The 20705-nt window shown below is 43.4% G+C and overlaps 1 protein-coding gene across 1 annotated transcript in view; it reads right to left on the minus strand.

Annotated features, from left to right (window-relative positions):
• LOC311136215 (phosphatidylinositide phosphatase SAC2-like) overlaps window positions 1-15878 on the minus strand; it is a 34580-nt gene extending 18702 nt beyond the window's left edge. The window contains exons 1-2 of the mRNA XM_084170333.1: window positions 15541-15878; window positions 12856-12936 (exon numbers count right to left, since the gene is read on the minus strand). Of these exons, the coding sequence (XP_084026459.1) occupies window positions 12856-12936; window positions 15541-15637 (178 nt within the window). The 5' untranslated portion in view covers window positions 15638-15878. The remainder of the gene's footprint in view (window positions 1-12855; window positions 12937-15540) is intronic.
• Window positions 15879-20705: the final 4827 nt, after the last annotated feature.

Genomic DNA, 20705 nt, shown 5'->3' on the forward strand with positions numbered 1-20705 from the left:
ACATACACCTTAGCCAAATACATTTAAAAACTCAGTTTTACACTATTCCTGACATTTAATCCTAGTAAGAATTCCCCGTCTTAGGTCAGTTAGGATCACCACTTTAGTTTAAGAATGTGAAATGTCAGAATAATAGTAGAGAGAATTATTTATTTAAGCTTTTATTTATTTCATCACATTCCCAGTGGGTCAGAAGATTACATACACTCAATTAGTATTTGGTAGCATTGCCTTTAAATTGTTTAACTTGGGTCAAACGTTTCAGGTAGCCTTCCACAAGCTTCCCACAATAAGTTGGGTGAATTTTGGCCTGACAGAGCTCGTGTAACTGAGTCAGGTTTGTAGGCCTCCTTGCTCGCACACGCTTTTTCAGTTCTGCCCACACATTTTCTATAGGATTGAGGTCAGGGCTTTGTGATGGCCACTCCAATACCTTGACTTTGTTGTCCTTAAGCCATTTTGCCACAACTTTGGAACTATGCTTGGGGTCATTGTCCATTTGGAAGACCCATTTGCGACCAAGCTTTAACGTCCTGACTGATGTCTTGAGATGTTGCTTCAATATATCCACATAATTTTCCTTCCTCATGAAGCCATCTATTTTGTGAAGTGCACCAGTCCCTCCTGCAGCAAAGCACTCCCACAGCATGATGCTGCCACCCCCGTGCTTCACGGTTGGGATGATGTTCTTCGGCTTGCAAGCTACCCCCTTTTTCCTCCAAACATAATGATGGTCATTATTTACATTTTAGTCATTTAGCAGACGCTCTTATCCAAAGCGACTTACAGTTAGTGAGTGCATACATTTGCCATGCTCTACCAACTGAGCTACAGGGGATAATGGCCAAACAGTTCTGTTTGTTTCATCAGACCAGAGGACATTTTTCAAAAAAGTACGATCTTTGTCCCCATGTGCAGTTGCAAACCGTAGTCTGACTTTTTTATGCCGGTTTTGGAGCAGTGGCTTCTTCCTTGCTGAGCGGCCTTTCAGGTTATGTCGATATAGGACTCGTTTTACTGTGGATATGGATACTTTTGTACCAGTTTCCTCCAGCATCTTCATAAGGTCCTTTGCTGTTGTTCTGGGATTGATTTGCACTTTTTGAACCAAAGTATGTTAATCTCTAGGAGACAGAACGCGTCTCCTTCCTGAGCGGTATGACGGCTGCGTGGTCCCATGGTGTTTATACTTGCGTACTATTGTTTGTACAGATGAGGCGTTTGGAAATTGCTCCAAAGGATGAACCAGACTTGTGGAGGCTGATTTCTTTTGATTTTCCCATGATGTCAAGCAAAGAGGCACTGAGTTTGAAAGTAGGCCTTGAAATACATCCACAGGTACACCTCCAATTGACTCAAATAATGTAAATTAGCCTATCAGAAGCTTCTAAAGCCATGACAGAATTTTCTGGAATTTTCCAAGCTGTTTAAAGGCACAGTCAACTTAGTGTATGTAAACTTCTGACCCACTGGAATTGTGATACAGTGAATTATAAGTTAAATAATCTTTCTGTAAACAATTGTTGTGAACATTACTTCCGACTTCAACTGTATCATACGTTATGCAAATTTATAACATATCAAACATTTTACAAATTCGTAACATACTGTAATTCTTGCAAATTCGTAACATAACACATTTTGTAAATTCCGAACATATTGTACATTTTGCAAATTCGTAACATACAATACGAATTGTAATTCATATCATACGAAATGGGTGATGGACATCTACAAATTAATTCATACCATACGAAACGTGTCTCGAATTTACATACAGAATAATACGAAATGCTCTGAGACCAGGCTGATGTCTTTTTTGCAAAAAAGACCTTGCATTTTCATTGCAAGTTAATTCACTTGTGTGGCTGCCAATCAAATAGCTTGCACTTCTGTCATCTAATGAAAATTAAGCTATTTTCTGCCTAATGTGTTGCACTAAATGTATTTTCTGTGAAGGAAAACTATAGATGTACGTGCACGTCCCTGATCACTCTATTGAGGCAACAACAAAAAAACACTTGACTTTCAATATAAAACGTGACCCTGGTCAATACACAGCTGGTCCCACTTTCTCCCGTTGTGCTATTTTGTGGTCCTCTGTAGCTCAACTGGTAGAGCACGGCGCTTGTAACGCCAAGGTAGTGGGTTCGATCCCCGGGACCACCCATACACAAAAAAAAATAATGTATGCACGCATGACTGTAAGTCGCTTTGGATAAAAGCGTCTGCTAAATGGCATATTATATTATTATTATTATTATACAAACAAACACGTGAATAGCTCAACTGTTCTGGGGAACTACGGTAAGCTTCACAATGTAAAATAATGTGACAGGTGAAATGAAGAATGCGATCTGCTTCATCTCCTAAAATATTGCACAAGTTGACTGAAGGCATTTACTTAATGTAGCTACAAATATTAAAATGTATTGAAAAACTTCAAAGAAATACACTGCTCAAAAAAATAAAGGGAACACTTAAACAACACATCCTAGATCTGAATGAATGAAATAATCTTATTAAATACTTTTTTCTTTACATAGTTGAATGTGCTGACAACAAAATCACACAAAAATTATCAATGGAAATCAAATTTATCAACCCATGGAGGTCTGGATTTGGAGTCACACTCAAAATTAAAGTGGAAAACCACACTACAGGCTGATCCAACTTTGATGTAATGTCCTTAAAACAAGTCAAAATGAGGCTCAGTAGTGTGTGTGGCCTCCACGTGCTTGTATGACCTCCCTACAACGCCTGGGCATGCTCCTGATGAGGTGGCGGATGGTCTCCTGAGGGATCTCCTCCCAGACCTGGCTAAAGCATCCGCCAACTCCTGGACAGTCTGTGGTGCAACGTGGCGTTGGTGGATGGAGCGAGACATGATGTCCCAGATGTGCTCAATTGGATTGAGGTCTGGGGAACGGGCGGGCCAGTCCATAGCATCAATGCCTTCCTCTTGCAGGAACTGCTGACACACTCCAGCCACATGAGGTCTGGCATTGTCTTGCATTAGGAGGAACCCAGGGCCAACCGCACCAGCATATGGTCTCACAAGGGGTCTGAGGATCTCATCTCGGTACCTAATGGCAGTCAGGCTACCTCTGGCGAGCACATGGAGGGCTGTGCGGCCCCCCAAAGAAATGCCACCCCACACCATGACTGACCCACCGCCAAACCGGTCATGCTGGAGGATGTTGCAGGCAGCAGAACGTTCTCCACGGCGTCTCCAGACTCTGTCACGTCTGTCACGTGCTCAGTGTGAACCTGCTTTCATCTGTGAAGAGCACAGGGCGCCAGTGGCGAATTTGCCAATCTTGGTGTTCTCTGGCAAATGCCAAACGTCCTGCACGGTGTTGGGCTGTAAGCACAACCCCCACCTGTGGACGTCGGGCCCTCATACCACCCTCATGGAGTCTGTTTCTGACCGTTTGAGCAGACACATGCACATTTGTGGCCTGCTGGAGGTCATTTTGCAGGGCTCTGGCAGTGCTCCTCCTGCTCCTCCTTGCACAAAGGTGGAGGTAGCGGTCCTGCTGCTGGGTTGTTGCCCTCCTACGGCCTCCTCCACGTCTCCTGATGTACTGGCCTGTCTCCTGGTAGCGCCTCCATGCTCTGGACACTACGCTGACAGACACAGCAAACCTTCTTGCCACAGCTCGCATTGATGTGCCATCCTGGATGAGCTGCACTACCTGAGCCACTTGTGTGGGTTGTAGACTCTGTCTTATGCTACCACTAGAGTGAAAGCACCGCCAGCATTCAAAAGTGACCAAAACATCAGCCAGGAAGCATAGGAACTGAGAAGTGGTCTGTGGTCACCACCTGCAGAACCACTTCTTTATTGGGGGTGTCTTGCTAAATGCCTATAATTTCCACCTGTTGTCTATTCCATTTGCACAACAGCATGTGAAATTTATTGTCAATCAGTGTTGCTTCCTAAGTGGACAGTTTGATTTCACAGAAGTGTGATTGACTTGGAGTTACATTGTGTTGTTTAAGTGTTCCCTTTATTTTTTTGAGCAGTGTAGTTTAAAATGGTTTTGGAAAAACCATCCCGTGGCCATTTCCAAATGCCCGTAAGCCTAGCGACTTAAGCACCTGTTCGGTCTCTCACTGTCTCAGTCTCAGTCTGTGGTGAAACACAGCATCTGGCTAAGCGAACTGAAATTTCACCCATTCAAATTCACTTGATTCGTTACAATCAGAGGTATATACACATGCCCTTCTCTTGTAAAACGAATGTACTATGTTGGCTTTCTAATGCATTTGCTTTGCCTTTTTATAAAACGTGAGGATCTGTCACGAGGTGGAAAGTGACAGGTACTTTTAGATCTGGGTTGAACAGGCAGAGTGAAATGTGCCTTGTTCACATTGGCAGTTTGAAGTGACTTCTCTCTTTATTTTTCTACATATCCGATTTGAATCTGTTATTTTTCCTGCAGTCTGAACAGCCAAAAACCACATGGAATCAGATACCTTCGTAGGTGGTTTGTAGTCAGATATAAATCTGATTCCAGGTCATGCGACTTGTCTGAACGGTTAAATCTGATTTGCCCTCAAGTAGTTTTAGACTGTTATTTGGCATATCTTGTTGCTTGCTAGCTACTCTGTTGACAGTTGGACAAGACATGTGGTAGCTAACTAGCTTGTTAATTGTTTACAAACATGTGCTAGAAAGCTAAAACACCTACCTAGCTAGCTAGTTCACTGCTGTAGCTAGCCAAAAAGGACTTGTTTTGAAAGTTGGATCATGTTATCCTTTGAGGCTTAAAAATGAATAAAAAAAGTGACTATGACAACTAGCATAGCCATATCAGCAAATGACTGCTGTCTGAACACACACAAATCCGATTTGGTCACTTGTAACTTGCTGTTTGGACAGTCAGTATTCCAAAACGGATTGGAAAAACAAAACTGATTTGAGCGTTAAGGCCTACAGTGTAAACATGGAGACCAACACAAAGGACACGTTTCAAAACATTTAATCAATTAAGGCATGTTTTCATCGGTTCATGTTTTCAGTACTGTCCTGTTTTTGTCCAAATAACACAAATAAACCATGTGAATATAAAACATACCAAATAACACAACAGAAACAAAAGGCATATGAGGTGGTGCAGCCGAGGCAGGCGTCCATCTTGTTTGTTTCCCATAACTTCCAACGTGTCAGACTCCCTTACCCCATGCTCCTGGAAAAAACCATACCTCTGGACACACCTCTCAAGTGTGAATAATTGCCTCATTACCTCCCCCAAGATATTTCATTGGTTAATTGTGTTCACCTGTATTGTATTTAAAAAGGGTAGGTAGCATAAACGTAACCACATGTAACATATGGAATTGCATTAGTATACGCATCAAAAGTCAGAATGCAAAGTTACACCTCACTTACAGTGGGGGAAAAAAGTATTTAGTCAGCCACCAATTGTGCAAGTTCTCCCACTTAAAAAGATGAGAGAGGCCTGTAATTTTCATCATAGGTACACGTCAACTATGACAGACAAATTGAGGGAAAAAAATCCTGATAATCACATTGTAGGATTTTTAATGAATTTATTTGCAAATTATGGTGGAAAATAAGTATTTGGTCACCTACAAACAAGCAAGATTTCTGGCTCTCACAGACCTGTAACTTCTTCTTTAAGAGGCTCCTCTGTTTTCCACTCGTTACCTGTATTAATGGCACCTGTTTGAACTTGTTATCAGTATAAAATACACCTGTCCACAACTTCAAAAAGTCACACTCCAAACTCCACTATATCCAAGACCAAAGAGCTGTCAAAGGACACCAGAAACAAAATTGTAGACCTGCACCAGGCTGGGAAGACTGAATCTGCAATAGGTAAGCAGCTTGGTTTGAAGAAATCAACTGTGGGAGCAATTATTAGGAAATGGAAGACATACAAGACCACTGATAATCTCCCTCGATCTGGGGCTCCACGCAAGATCTCACCCCGTGGGGTCAAAATGATCACAAGAACGGTGAGCAAAAATCCCAGAACCACACGGGGGGACCTAGTGAATGACCTGCAGAGAGCTGGGACCAAAGTAACAAAGCCTACCATCAGTAACACACTACGCCGCCAGGGACTCAAATCTTGCAGTGCAAGACGTGTCCCCCTGCTTAAGCCAGTACATGTCCAGGCCCGTCTGAAGTTTGCTAGAGTGCATTTGGATGATCCAGAAGAGGATTGGGAGAATGTCATATGGTCAGATGAAACCAAAATAGAACTTTTTGGTAAAAACTCAACTCGTCGTGTTTGGAGGACAAAGAACGCTGAGTTGCATCCAAAGAACACCATACCTACTGTGAAGCATGGGGGTGGAAACATCATGCTTTGGGGCTGTTTTTCTGCAAAGGGACCAGGACGACTGATCCGTGTAAAGGAAAGAATGAATGGGGCCATGTATCGTGAGATTTTGAGTGAAAACCTCCTTCCATCAGCAAGGGCATTGAAGATGAAACGTGGCTGGGTCTTTCAGCATGACAATGATCCCAAACACACCGCCCGGGCAACGAAGGAGTGGCTTCGTAAGAAGCATTTCAAGGTCCTGGAGTGGCCTAGCCAGTCACCAGATCTCAACCCCATAGAAAATCTTTGGAGGGAGTTGAAAGTCCATGTTGCCCAGCGACAGCCCCAAAACATCACTGCTCTAGAGGAGATCTGCATGGAGGAATGGGCCAAAATACCAGCAACAGTGTGTGAAAACCTTGTGAAGACTTACAGGAAACATTTGACCTGTGTCATTGCCAACAAAGGGTATATAACAAAGTATTGAGAAACTTTTGTTATTGACCAAATACTTATTTTCCACCATAATTTGCAAATACATTCATAAAAAATCCTACAATGTGATTTTCTGGGAAGAAAAATCTCATTTTGTCTGTCATAGTTGACGTGTACCTATGATGAAAATTACAGGCCTCTCTCATCTTTTTAAGTGGGAGAACTTGCACAATTGGTGGCTGACTAAATACTTTTTTTCCCCACTGTTCTATTTTTCGAGTTATTACATAAAACTGATCAGAATTCCGAAGAATGCCAAGGTCAATTGGAAAATGTTTTTCCGGGGGGTGATGTAATATGGAGGACCCGGCAAGCCAGCCTATTCCCTATAATGTAAATTACAACAGAAATAACTTAAAATGTATAACTTAAAATTAAACCAAATCATTTGCACTCATGACTACTGGTCTCAATAGAATTTTCAGCCAACTTACAAGTAAATACTTTATGAATTGATTGTTATAAATTAACTTGCAAGGTTGCTAGCCCACTAGCCTGCTAACGTTACATTAGCATTACATGAGTCAGCCAGTTGCTATCAACACCTAGCTTACAGCTACATTAAAGTAAACCAAAGTTTTGGAAATACCTAACACCATCTATCAAAGACCTTCAATACTGTTGATCACTCACTGCTAATTCAGAGGCCCTCAATTGGCCTAGACCAGGCTGCATGTAACTGGTTTAAACATTACTTGACAGATAAAACTCACTGTGTATCTACTGATGGTGTTAAATCAGATTCTGGACATAACAAACTATGTCCCACAAGGGTCAATTCTGGGTCCTGTACTTTTTACATTAACAATATTAACTCCTGTAAAAAAAGAAAAGACCTGCACTTGTATGCCGATGATACTGTTGTGTATGCTATTGCCCCCCCCCCCGGTTGACCAGGCTCTACCTGAACTACAATCTGCCTTCATTGTATTACAGAAAAACTTTATTGACCTGAAATTGGTATTGAATGCACGTAAAACCTTGTATGTTGTTATCTAGCGCACATAAAGATAACTCTGATGATTTAAACAAATGTACTTTGGACGGTGTCAATATTGATAGTTTCCCTGCTTACAGATATCTGGGCATCTTTTAAAAAGCATATTGATGAGTTAGTTAAGAAGCTGAGAATAAAAAAACGGGCTTCTTCTATAGAAATAGGTCCTGCCTCTCACTAAATAGTAGAATGCTGATTATTCAGTCAATGTTCCTATCGGTCCTAGACTATGGAGACATCATCTATATGAACGCAACTGCCACTTAATTAAAGCCATTCGATGCAGCTTATCATCAATGCACTGCGCTTTATTACGGGCAACAGTTTCAGTACTCATCACGGCATTCTCTACCAGAAAGTTGTTTGGTCCTCTGATGTCACGTAGGTCAAATCAAAATCAAATCACATTTTATTGGTTGCATACACATATTTAGCAGATGTTGTTGCGGGTGTAGGGAAATGCTTGTGTTCCTAGCTCCAACAGTGCGGGAATATCTAACAATACACACAAATCTAAAAAGTAAAAGAATGGAATTAAGAAATAAAGAAATATTAGGTTGAGCAATGTCGGAGTCCGGAGTATAAATATATTTATAAACTGGGTGGTTCTAGCCCTGAATGCGGATTGGCTGAAAGCCGTGGTATATCAGACTGTATACCACGGGTATGAATAAACATGTATTTTTACTGTTCCAATTACGTTGGTAACCAGTCTATAATAGCAATAACGCACCTCGGAGGTTTGTGGTATATGGCCAATATACACTATATATACAAAAGTATGTGGACAACCCTTCAAATGTGTGGATTAAGCTATTTCAGCCACACCCGTTGCTGACAGGTGTATAAAATCGAGCACACGGCCATGCAATCATAGACAAACATTGACAGTAGAATGGCCTTACTGAAGCGTTCAGTGACTTTCAACGTGGCACCGTCATAGGATGCCACCTTTGCAACAAGTCACTTCGTCAAATTTCTGCTCTGCTAGAACTGCAAGTGCTGTTATTGTGAATTATACAACAGGTGGGTCTAATCCTGAATGCTGATTGGTTAAAAGCGCATTCCAGCCGGTGTCTATTCCACAATTTACCACCGCCTAAATCTATGACGTTAAAATGCCTATTTTCTCTGTTTCATCTGACTGCGCAATCCACTGTCTCATCAGCCCAGCCAGGCAATTTATAAACTTGATCTCCACTATTAAAAGCATCTCGACATTATCTCACATTTCTTTTAGACTAAAATGTAGTTTTCAACAGTAGAGATTTGTATTAACCTTGCTGTCTGTCTCTCCAACATTTGCAACATTGTTTCAATATTCAAATTCGATCTCCAGCTGTCACATAGTAATGAACGTGTCGGGAGTTGGGACGAGACAGACAGGCAGGCAGCTTTTCTCAGGCAGTCAAAATCATGAATCAGCATAATTATTATGGTTATATACAAAGAACTATCAATAGAAAATAGGTAAAACGAAGTGCAGCTAGTTTGCAGTCTTTCCAGCTTCAGTTTGAAGTGATTGTGTTACTTGTGTTGTTGGCTAGCTCCTCTGAACAACAGATTCCTGACGAGAGAGCACATGTTCTATGACAGGTGAAATCGTGCATCATTAGCTCATTGTTATGAATGTATCCAAATAAATGACATTAGAAAACAGCTTAAACAAATGCATATGGAGCTATTTTGCTGTTATTCTGGCTGCACTTCTTTACGTGACTAAGTTAGCCATAGTTGGCTAGCTAGCAAGCAAGGGATAAAAACATTGCCAGCCAGTATGGCAATGAAACATTTAGAATGAATGACTGGGTCCATAGATACAGAACAAAAAAGACTGGCAACCGAACCGATAGAACAAACGACCAGCTGGCTTGGGTAGCAACCCTAGATTTGTGTCTTGTGGAAGGATTAAATAGTATGAATAAATTTATCAAAATAATGTTTTTTATTAAAATACGTAAATCATTATTTGAATATGTTGTATAAAAGTGATAATGCCCCCGATGCTGGTGTTTGGAGGATATATTGGCATGGTTCGTCTCGGGCCTAACAACACCCGTGCCATTATATCCTCCAAACACTGGCTTCTTGGGCATTATCACTTAAGTGGAAACATCTAGGAGCAACAACGGCTCAGCCGTGAAGTGGTAGGCCACACAAACTCATAGAACGGGACCGTCGAGTGCTGAAGCACATAGAAATCGTCTGTCCTTGGTTGCAACACTTACTGCCAAGTTCCAAACTGCCTCTGGAAGCAACTTCAGCACAAGAACTGTTCGTCGGGAGCTTCATGGAAATGGGTTTCCATGGCCGAGCAGCCGCACACAAACCTAAGATCACCATGCGCAATGCCAAGCATCGGCTGGAGTGGTTTAAAGCTCGCCGCCATTGGACTCTGAAGCAGTGGAAACGCCTCCTCTGGAGTGATGAATCACGCTTCATCATCTGGCAGTCTGATGGACTAATCTGGGTTTGGCGGATGCCAGGAGAACGCTACCTGCCCAAATGCCTAGTGCCAACTGTAAAGTTTGGTGGACGAGGAATAATGGTCTGGAGCGGTTTTTCATTGGTTAGGGCGAGGCCCCTTAGTTCCAGTTGTTGGATTCTAGCTTGAAATATACTTATCAATGTTACCATCCTAGAAATTGATTACTTTACATGTATAAGGAAAGTATATGTTTGTGTCAGTGAAGGGTGGATAGGCACTTGGTGTATTGAAAGTTACTGAGTGAGACATGGGGAAGTGCAGAAAGTCCATATTCTGTTCAAACATTTTATTGTTGAATATCAATGTTCCTAAGGAGGGAGGCAACTGGCAACAGTCTAGTTTCAGTTCCTGATAAGGCAGGCCAGCTGCGGAACTAGGGAGCAGCAAGGAATTTGGCTCGATGTCAAGTCAACAGATGAAGTGACAAGAAACCTCTGGGAGGGGGGCCAGAGTTGCCCACCCCAACGACCCTCCTACTACAGTCCTATCTCACACGCATACACTTCCACGCTCATGAAGGGTCTAGCATCAGGCAGGGCCATGACTACATCGGTGAGAGGAACCAATAAAGTTCCTGCTTAGCAACAGAGATGTATTGGCTGTCTAGATGTGTAAGGAGTTGACCCCGCCTAGTAGGAGGTAAAAAATATATGTGCTTGTGTAAACATACCTTGTCTTTGCAGCTGTATGACCCAGTGAGTGCAGCTGTATCACAGTATGTGAATAAACGTCCGTTTGAGTTTTTACTCTGTTTGTTCAGAACCTAACACTGTGAAGGGAAATCATAACGCTACAGCATACAATGATGTTCTAGACGATTCTGTGCTTCCAACTTTGTAGCAACAGTTTGGAGAAGGCCATTTCCTATTTCAGCATGACAATGCCCCCGTGCACAAAGGGAGGTCCATACATAAATGGTTTGTCGAGATCGGTGTGGAAGAACTTGACTGGCCTGCACAGAGCCCTGATCTCAACCCCATCGAACACCTTTGGGATGAATTGGAACGACGACTGCGAGCCAGTGCCCGACCTCACTAATGCTCTTCTGGCTGAATGGAAGCAAGTCCCCGCAGAAATGTTCCAACATCTAGTGGAAAGCCTTCCCATAAGAGTGGAGGCTGTTATAGCAGCAAAGGTGGGACCAACTCCATATTAATGCCCATGATTTTGGAATTAGATGTTCGATGAGCAGGTGTCCACATACTTTTGACCATGTAGTGTACATAAGTGCAACACATTCGGCAGAAAATCGTTTTCATCAGATGACAGACAGACGTGCAAAGCTATTTGGCTATCAGCCACACAAATAAATTAGCTTAATTGAAAAAGCAAGGTATTTTTTGCAAAAACGATGCATTGCCATCATATTGTTAAATACATTTATCATAGAAAGAAAGAATGTAGCTAGCTACATTTCTTAATGTTTTGTTTTAAGTTAATATTGCATTTTAACTTGCTACCGGAGGAAAGTATCCCGGGGAAAAGTAGCCTACGCATCAGTCAGAGTGCTGTCTGGTGATTCAATAACTAGAGCAAATATATTTCATCCGAGTTGAAAAGTGCAACTGAAACATTAAATATTTTACATTCATGATTTGGAGCGAACTCTGACTGAAGCCGAGCAGAATTTACAATAAAAAGCATTTTAGATCTGCGTATACAAAACGTGTTTTATCTTTCCTTTTTCTGTGTGAAAAATGCAGAATCCTGCATTAACGTGACCCGTGGCCTAGGGTAACCAATTCTAAATGGCACTAGCAGTTCGCAAAGTAGCTTAAGCAGAAAATAGAGGGGATTATTCTGAAACTGCAGCTCATTGTTAGAACACTTATTTTCCTACTTCAAATCAACCAGTCCATTTTCTATTTGTGATAAACTGTCGTCATTTGGCAAGGAATGTAGCTTGTGTATCCCATCAGTTAGATACCTTGTTAATAGGAATTTCTGTTTGCCTAACGGGAGCTTGTGTGCGCACTCAATACGCGTGTGTGGAGGGAGCGGTCGGAACGCAATTGAGTGAATGAGACATGGAGGGGAAAGGGAATTTAGGGAGAAGAACAGTGTGATGCTTGGCTTGGTTTCTTTTTTGTTGTGCCCCGCAAATCACATGTACAAACGGAACACGAGTCAAAGCAAATGTCAAAGCAAATTGATGTTGTCGTCAAGACAAAATTACACTTGCCCGTTTGGCCAGCCACAAAGCACATTCCACCAAATAGTTTTACAGTACTTTAAAAAATAATAATCTCTGGTTAAAGATCGAGCTTTGACGTACGTTCGAGTACTCATACCCATCCCTATTCGGTCTGTGCAAAGGCCAGAAGCCAGACTGGAAAACCCTGTACAACTGATTAGATGATAGATGCGATTGAAGCTGGTTTGCAAACACTTTTCCCAGTACTTTTGATAGGAAGGGGAGGTAGGAGATGGGCCTGTAGTTGGATAGGATGTCCTGGTCAAGGTTGGCTTTCTTCAGTAAGGAGAGGTGACTGCAGCTGTTTTGAAGATCGATGGTACCTCTCCGGTCAGCCAGCAAGCCAGTACTTGCAGCACAAGGCCTACACCATTTTACTTACCTGTATGAAGTTGTATTTTCCCGATGAGACCCTCAACCAGGCCCAAGCACACTGGGTTGCAAGCTAACCGAAGGTCTGTTGCTGGAATAAAAAGAGAGAGAAGAGACAAATCAGAGAAAAGAAAGGCTTTCTGGTGTCCCATGTCTAAATCAGTCCCTGATTAGAGGGGAACAATTAAAAAACGGAGTGGAACTACCTTTGAGGTCCAGAGTTGAGTTTGAGGGATGTAGAGAATACATGGGTAGAATACATGACAATTTCTTTGCCTCCGAAGCAGAAGCACAAAAACCAGGTCATAGAGGGTCACAGACAGTAGCCATGTTTCTGGCAAAACCAGGTCATAGAGGGTCACAGACAGTAGCCATGTTTCTGGCAAAACCAGGTCAGAGGGTCACAGACAGTAGCCATGTTTCTGGCAAAACCAGGTCATAGAGGGTCACAGACAGTAGCCATGTTTCTGGCAAAACCAGGTCATAGAGGGTCACAGACAGTAGCCATGTTTCTGGCAAAACCAGGTGATAGAGGGTCACAGACAGTGGCCATGTTTCTGGCAACACTTCAATGGGATGGAAAACACACATGGAACCTTTTCAGGATGTGACATCATTACAGTTTTTTATTCAACAAGTGGATGGAAACCTAGCTAGTGTCAGTTTCCATTCTCAAAAAATGGTGTAGTAACATGATGCACTGAGGCATGACTACATCACTGCCAAATGACTACATCACAACTAGCCTACAGAAAGCTGGCTGATGCTGATAACTAAAACAACTTTGGTATAACAGAAAACTAGACGTCAAGGGTATGTCAGGCAGTTGAAGAGTTGAGGCATGAATGGGCGACAAAGAGGGTGGAGACTGGAGAACATCTAGGTAGCTGAGACAATAACTCTTCCTGTTCCATGGAGACAGAAAACTCTGTGCAACGACCTCAGCGCTGGAGCCCGGGCAGGGAGGTGGAAAACTGGGGCTGGCCCTATATACACATCTCTCTGTTTGTCCATGATACAAACTCAGCCATAGATTTGTTCAGAAATGTGAAATATTGTGGAAATTCCTGTCGGTGCTAGTGTCAACAGGCCCAATGAGGAGTGGAAACCCTTTTCCAATTAAATAATGGAAGAGCGGTGCAACCCAAACCTGTTCAGGCTGGCTACACACCCATGTGACGTCAGCTAGCCCACAGGGTACTCATTTACATCCATACAGTGGCTGCTCCCTCTTAACAGCTTTTTGGTTACAACAGAAAGGCAAGGTTCACAGGCTCAGCTGCTGGCTTTGCTGTGAATTGTCCCGGCTTAGCTCGCCGCTCTGTCACAGAGAAGAGGGAGGTGTTTTGGCAAGACACTGGGGTGCAGGTCAGACAGGAGCACAAGAGCTAACGATCTAGCCTAAGTTAGCTGCAGATTGTTACACCAGATAATTTGATTTAACCAAAGATTTTTGGTATCCATTACTGGGAGTTACAAGTTAGGTACTGTTTGGTGTAGCACAGAGAATTTTCGACCAACCTTAACAATACCATCTTCGTTCTCGATTTGGACAAACATGTATCATCTCAAATGGCGCAGTGGCGCAGTGGTCTAAGGCACTGCATCGCAGTGTTAGCTGTGCCACTAGAGATCCTGGTTCGAATCCAGGCTCTGTCGTAGCCGGCCGCGACCGGGAGACCCATGGGGCGGCGCACAATTGGCCCAGCGTCGTCCAAGGTAGGGGAGGGAATGGCCGGCAGGGATGTAGCTCAGTTGGTAGAGCGTGGCGTTTGCAACGCCAGGGTTGTGGGTTCGTTTCCCACAGGGGGCCAGTATGAAAAATACAAAAATAATGTATGCACTCACTAACTGTAAGTCGCTCTGGATAAGAGCGTCTGCTAAATGACCAAAAAAAGTTGCAGGTGCATTTTAATTCAGAAAATGCTCCGTTATTAAAATAAATAAATACAATTTCTCCATTAAGTAATCCAACAATGTGTACGCCGCCATCTTGTCTATTTAAAAGCTTCTCTCATTGAGCAAGACAGGTAAGTGTCATCATGACATGCAGTACTTTGGGGGTGGACCCACCTGTCTCAATTAATCTGCCCAAATTATGCTTGTTTCCCAAGAAGCAGAACAAGTCAAGCAAGGTAGTGTAGTGTGGTGTGGTGTGGTGTGTAGCAGTGAGCCGGTAACTAGTCTGTAAATATGTGGAATCCAGTGTAAGGAAATAAGGAACCACAACAGATGCTTGAGTGGTAGTTCAGAAAATTAACAGTTACCCATGTAGCCAAAGGAATCTATCAAAGCAAGCTCATGTAAGATGAAGAATGGATGGAGGATGCATGAATGATGAACCCCAATAGCTGTTTTGTTCAATACAAAACCATTTAAAGACATTTAAACAAGTAAACATATGGAACAATGTCATCGTCTATTTTCTGGATCATGGCTAGAATGGAACCCTGCTATATAATTTTGACTGTGCCCCTCGAGCCTCGCTGTATGTTTATTCCAAATATCACTATCAGGTCAACTGGGTAGTGCCACACTGCACATGAAAGTAGGGTAATAATATAAATGTAATGGCTTGGCAGTTCACATTTGGATAATTGTCTAGATAGCTAAATAGTTGGGAAGAAATTATATTATTACAATCCCAAAAAGGAATAGTACTCGAATTTGAGTATGACAAATGTATTTTGCATACCAGGTCTGGCGTTCATGGTCCCATCTATTCGGCTACACCAGAGAGCATGATCGCCACTCTGGAGAATGTACTGGTCTTTGGCTTGAAACAGCTCCATTTTGACGGTGTACAGTATGTCAAAACATGTAAATATTTATGTGGTCCAAACCGGTTAGCTAGTTATAGCTAGCACGCCTATCGATCTAACGTTAACGTTACTGACAGCGCGTTGCCCTAGCAAGTTAGCTAACGTTTTCTTTGCTTATTTGAAATCGTTCTTAGTTCAAAAAGTAGGCATAGTGAGACACTTCTTCAATGTGTGAAAATGTGGCTGCTTATTCATTTCCAGTTTGAAGACTGAATGACAGTCGATTTCCTGCAGAAACAATCACACGTCACTTCTTCTTCTTCTGTGGATGTTTTAGCGCGGTTGGCAACCAACTTTAAGGTGCATTACCGCCACCAACTGGATTGGAGTGTGGACCAAAGACAGGGAAGGTCTAAATCCTACCCAATATTCTCGTCTCCCTAAGGAAACGAAATACCTAATTAAATACTACATCCCCAGAAGATTTCCCCAGCAGTTCACTTAATCTTGCCTCTTCAACCCAATTACTCCTCAAATCTAATAACAATCGCTCCCTTTCCCTCCCATATTTCTGGCACTGAAATAGAACGTGTTCCACCGTCTCCATCTCCTCCCGACAATGATCACACCTCCCAGTCTGATGTTTCCTCACCAATTTCAATGTACTATTGAGTCTTGTGTATCCCAGTCTCAGCCTTGCGATTACACTTTCTTCCCTTCTCTCTCGGCCTGATGACCCTGCCCCCACCTTTTCCTGAATCTTATACAGGTGTCTTCCCTTTCCCACAATTCTTGCCATTTGTGTTTAACCACTGTTTTTATCAACCCCTTTGCTTCTGCTTTACTGATTGACAATACCATCTCAACATTAGGATGTTTAAGAGCCTGCTTGGCGATAACATCCACCTTCTCATTCCCCTCTACTCCCACATGAGCTGGTACCCAGAGGAACATCACAAATACCCCCATCTGTCTCACCATATACACTCTGCACTGCAAAATGATGTATTGTATGCAAAACCTCATACAATACATCCTGTCTGCTCCGAGACATAAATTAATTAAAGCTCATCAATGCTGCACAGGAGTCAGAGCAGATGACTACTCTGTCTGGCCTCACCTCCTCCACCCACTCTGCAGCCAATAGTATGGCCAACAACTCCATTGTGTAAACAGATAAATGATCCGTTGCTCTTTTCATCACTGCCACCTTAAACTCAGGAACACTAAAAGCTGCACTTGTCCTCCCTGTTTTAGTGTCCTTAGATCCATCTGTGAATACATTCAAGAAAGCATAGTATTGTGTTCTTAAATGTTCACTTACAACTGAATCTACTCCTTCCTCAACAGCTCTTACCCTCTCAAGCAACCCTATTAGTCCCCTGTAGCTCAGTTGGTAGAGCATGGTGCTTGCAACGCCAGGGTGGTGGGTTCGTTTCCCACGGGGGGGCCAGTATGAAAATGTATGCACTCACTAACTGTAAGTCGCTCTGGATAAGAGCGTCTGCTAAATGACTGAAAATGTAGATCTATCACTGGCTGAGGGAGAAACCAAGGTGGGATAGCAGGAAGAACCACAGAGGGGCTAAACTCCCTCCCAAACAACCCCATCTCTCTCGCCATGCCATTGCCTATCCACCCAAAGCTTGTATTCAGATTCCATTCATGTTCCCAGCACTCTAGGAGAACCTTTTTTGTAGGATGTGTATCCTTATGTCCTTGTAGATTTACCCAATGTGTCATGGTTAGCTGTTGTCTTCTTAACTTTAACAGCATCTCTCACAAATCTACCTGCATCGCTGCCACCGGGGAGGTCCTGAGTGCTCCACAACATATTCTTAGGGCTTGGGCCTAGATTACATCTAGCTTTTTTAAAGATGTCTGAGCTGCTGATCCATATGCTACACTTCCATAATCCAGTGATGGCCTTAACAGCGCTATACAGTATATAGCATTTTCAACGCCATTCCATCTGCCCCCCATTCCTGACAGGCAACGCATCACATTAAATATTTTCTTTCCTTTGACAACTACTCTGTTAATATGCTCTGGCCATGTCATTCAAGTGTCAAACCAGACCCCCAGGAACCTAAACATGTTTCCACAGAACCGGCACCAACACTCCCTCTTAGCTGTCCTAATGATCCTCCTTACTACTGATTGTGCTTGTTTATTCTGAATCAGGTGCTGGTAATTATGGGACCTTTTCAACATTCTGAAAGCCGTGTTACTACTCTTCACAGCTTCTCTAGACTCTTCAGTCCACCAGGGAACTGCGTTACTCTTTCTCCCCCTGTACACATAGGAATCACCTGCCTTGTGGCCCCTACTATTTCTCCTCTTACTCCATCATTTACTGTTTCTATATCTGAATTGAGATCAACCTGAGACAGCTCCTGTTCACTCAACTCCTGAAACTGACCCCTCTCCGCTTTCCTAAATATCCATCTCCTCAATCCATTTCCTACTGAATGGTCCACCCTCATTCCTACAGTACACATGACAGGATAGTGATCACTACCCACTGTAGGTTCCTCCAAATCCTCCCATCTACATCTGCCTGCCATTGAACTTCAGATCAGAGTAAGATCCAGAGCAGATTCATTTCCAGTTACTGGGTCAATCCTGGTTCCCCGGCCATCATTAAGACTCACAAGCCCTTTCTCATCCAGTAGTTCCTCCAACACTTGTCCATTTACATCAGTCCGTAACCCTCCCCAGAGCGTACTATGAGCATTAAAATCCCTACACCACATTACCCATCTCCTATCTTAACCTTCTACATTCCAAATGGCCAGCAACTCTAGTCTCTTACACGGGTTGTAAAAGTTCACTATTACCATATTCCCCCCTCCCAACCATATCTCTACCACTACATACTCCTGTTCCACTCCCTCTCCCACACACCTATATGGGATCCCCCGCTTTATAAAGGTAGAACCACCTCCTCCTCCCCCTGCCACCCTTTCTCTACGGACTGCAACAGAACCTTGTAATACAAAATCTACAGTAGGTTTAAGCCATGTCTCCTGGAGACATATCACATCAGGTTTGACCGGTAACTCCTCAAGAAACTGTTTGAACTGTTGCCCATTAGCCATCAAACTTCTGGCATTCCATTGAATGATTAACACCATTATGAAAATGAACCAATACACGATTCCTGACTGGACTGATTCTCAATCATTTTCCCATATCTGTCCTGTGATTCCAAGATACTTCACTGCCTGCTCCACTATGATCTGTATCTTCTTAGTCAATTGATTGCTGCTGTCACAAATGTAACAACCTTCCTCATGTCTACTACCAGTCTTGTATTCGCCCTCATTCTGCTTCCTGCATCCCGACCTGCCCTGGAATACCTGCTCTTCTGGGTGCCCCACTTGTTTCTGCGTGAACTACCTTCACTGCCTCTGCATGCAAGATTTTACGCTCAATCCCCACCTGCTGCACTTCCACCTGTCCTTTCATCAATGCACAACCCCCATATGCCACACTATAGGTGCCCCCAAAGTTACAGCACTTTAACCAGACCCGGTCTCCACATTCCCCATATGCACATCTCCTTTTGCCTTTACACACCGCCGCCACATGCCCAAACCTTTGACAGTTATAGCAGTGCAATGGTTTTGGAACATAAACTCATACATAGTAACTCATATACCCAATCCTAACTTTTTCTGGCAGTACCTGATCCTCAAAGTTTAGTAGCACTGACTGGCTATCCACCTTCTTCCCTTCTTGTGTCATCTGGAGGCGCTGTGCCTCAATAAGAGAGCCTCCCTTCAAGTGGTCCCTTATTTATTTTGTGTTAACAATTTCTGGAACTCCTGTAATAACTCCCTTCACCCACTGCCGTCCAGTTTGACCTGGCATGCTACTAATCAAATCAAATGCATTTATAAAGCCCTTTTTACATCAGCAGATGTCACAAAGTGCTTATACAGAAACCCAGCCTAAAACCCCAAACAGCAAGCAATGCAGATGTAGAAGCATGGTGGCTAGGAAAAACTCCTCTCTAGGAAGAAACCTAGAGAGGAACCAGGCTCTGAGGGGTGGCCAGTCCTCTTCTGGCTGTGCCAGGTGGAGATTATAAGAGTACATGGCCATTAAGGCCAGATCGTTCTTCAAGACGTTCAAAGATGACCAGCAGGGTCAAATAATAATCACAGTGGTTGTAGAGGGTGCAACAGGTCAGCACTTCAGGAGTAAATGTCAGTTGGCTTTTCATAGCCCAGCATTCAGAGGTCGAGACAGCAGATGTGGTGGAGAGAGATAGAGAGAATACTTAAGTTCACACAGGACACTAGATAAGACAGGAGAATTTCACCACATAGGACCAGGACACTGTGGCCCTGTTTGACGATACCCCAGGACAGGGCCAACCAGGCAGGATATAACCTCACCCACTTTTCCAAAGCACAGCCCCCACACCACTAGAGAGATATCAACAGAGCACCAACTTACTACCCTAAGACAAGGCTGATTATAGCCCACGAAGATCTTCTCCACCACACGAGCCCGCGCAAAACCGGACAGGAAGATCACGTCAGTGACTCAACCCACTCAAGTCGAGTATTACGAAAAAAGCATGGCACAACGTGACACACCCCTACTAGGATGGCATACTATAAACCACACGTGTACATATCTGCTTGAGTTTGAGTGCATTATCATACTGTTTAGCATTGACACACACCACCACTAAACTTCCATCACGAAGAACTTTAGCAGACGCAACCTCTCCTACTTTACTCTCCAAATCCCTAGTCAACGCGATCGGACTCACCGCCGTGACTCCACCTAGGACCTTACATTTCACCAACACCTTGAACTCCACTTCTCTCAGTACAACACAGAGAATCGAACCTCCCTCCCCAGCTAGCACAGTGGATCTGGGCTGATTCCGGCTGAGAGTCGGGGCACTCCGCTGAGAGTCAGACTCCGCCGACGTCATGTGGCTTGAGTCTGGCCCGCCTTCGGCAGTATTACTTATGGCTAGGATGCGGGGATTCAGCTCGGGCCGATTCCGGTGTGCGTTATCAGGCCCAAATGTATTACTTGGGGCTCGGGACGATTGTGGATACTCTGGCAGATG

Source organism: Coregonus lavaretus, assembly GCF_964263955.1.
Source record: "Coregonus lavaretus genome assembly, chromosome: 1".
Classification (NCBI taxonomy): domain Eukaryota; kingdom Metazoa; phylum Chordata; class Actinopteri; order Salmoniformes; family Salmonidae; genus Coregonus; species Coregonus lavaretus.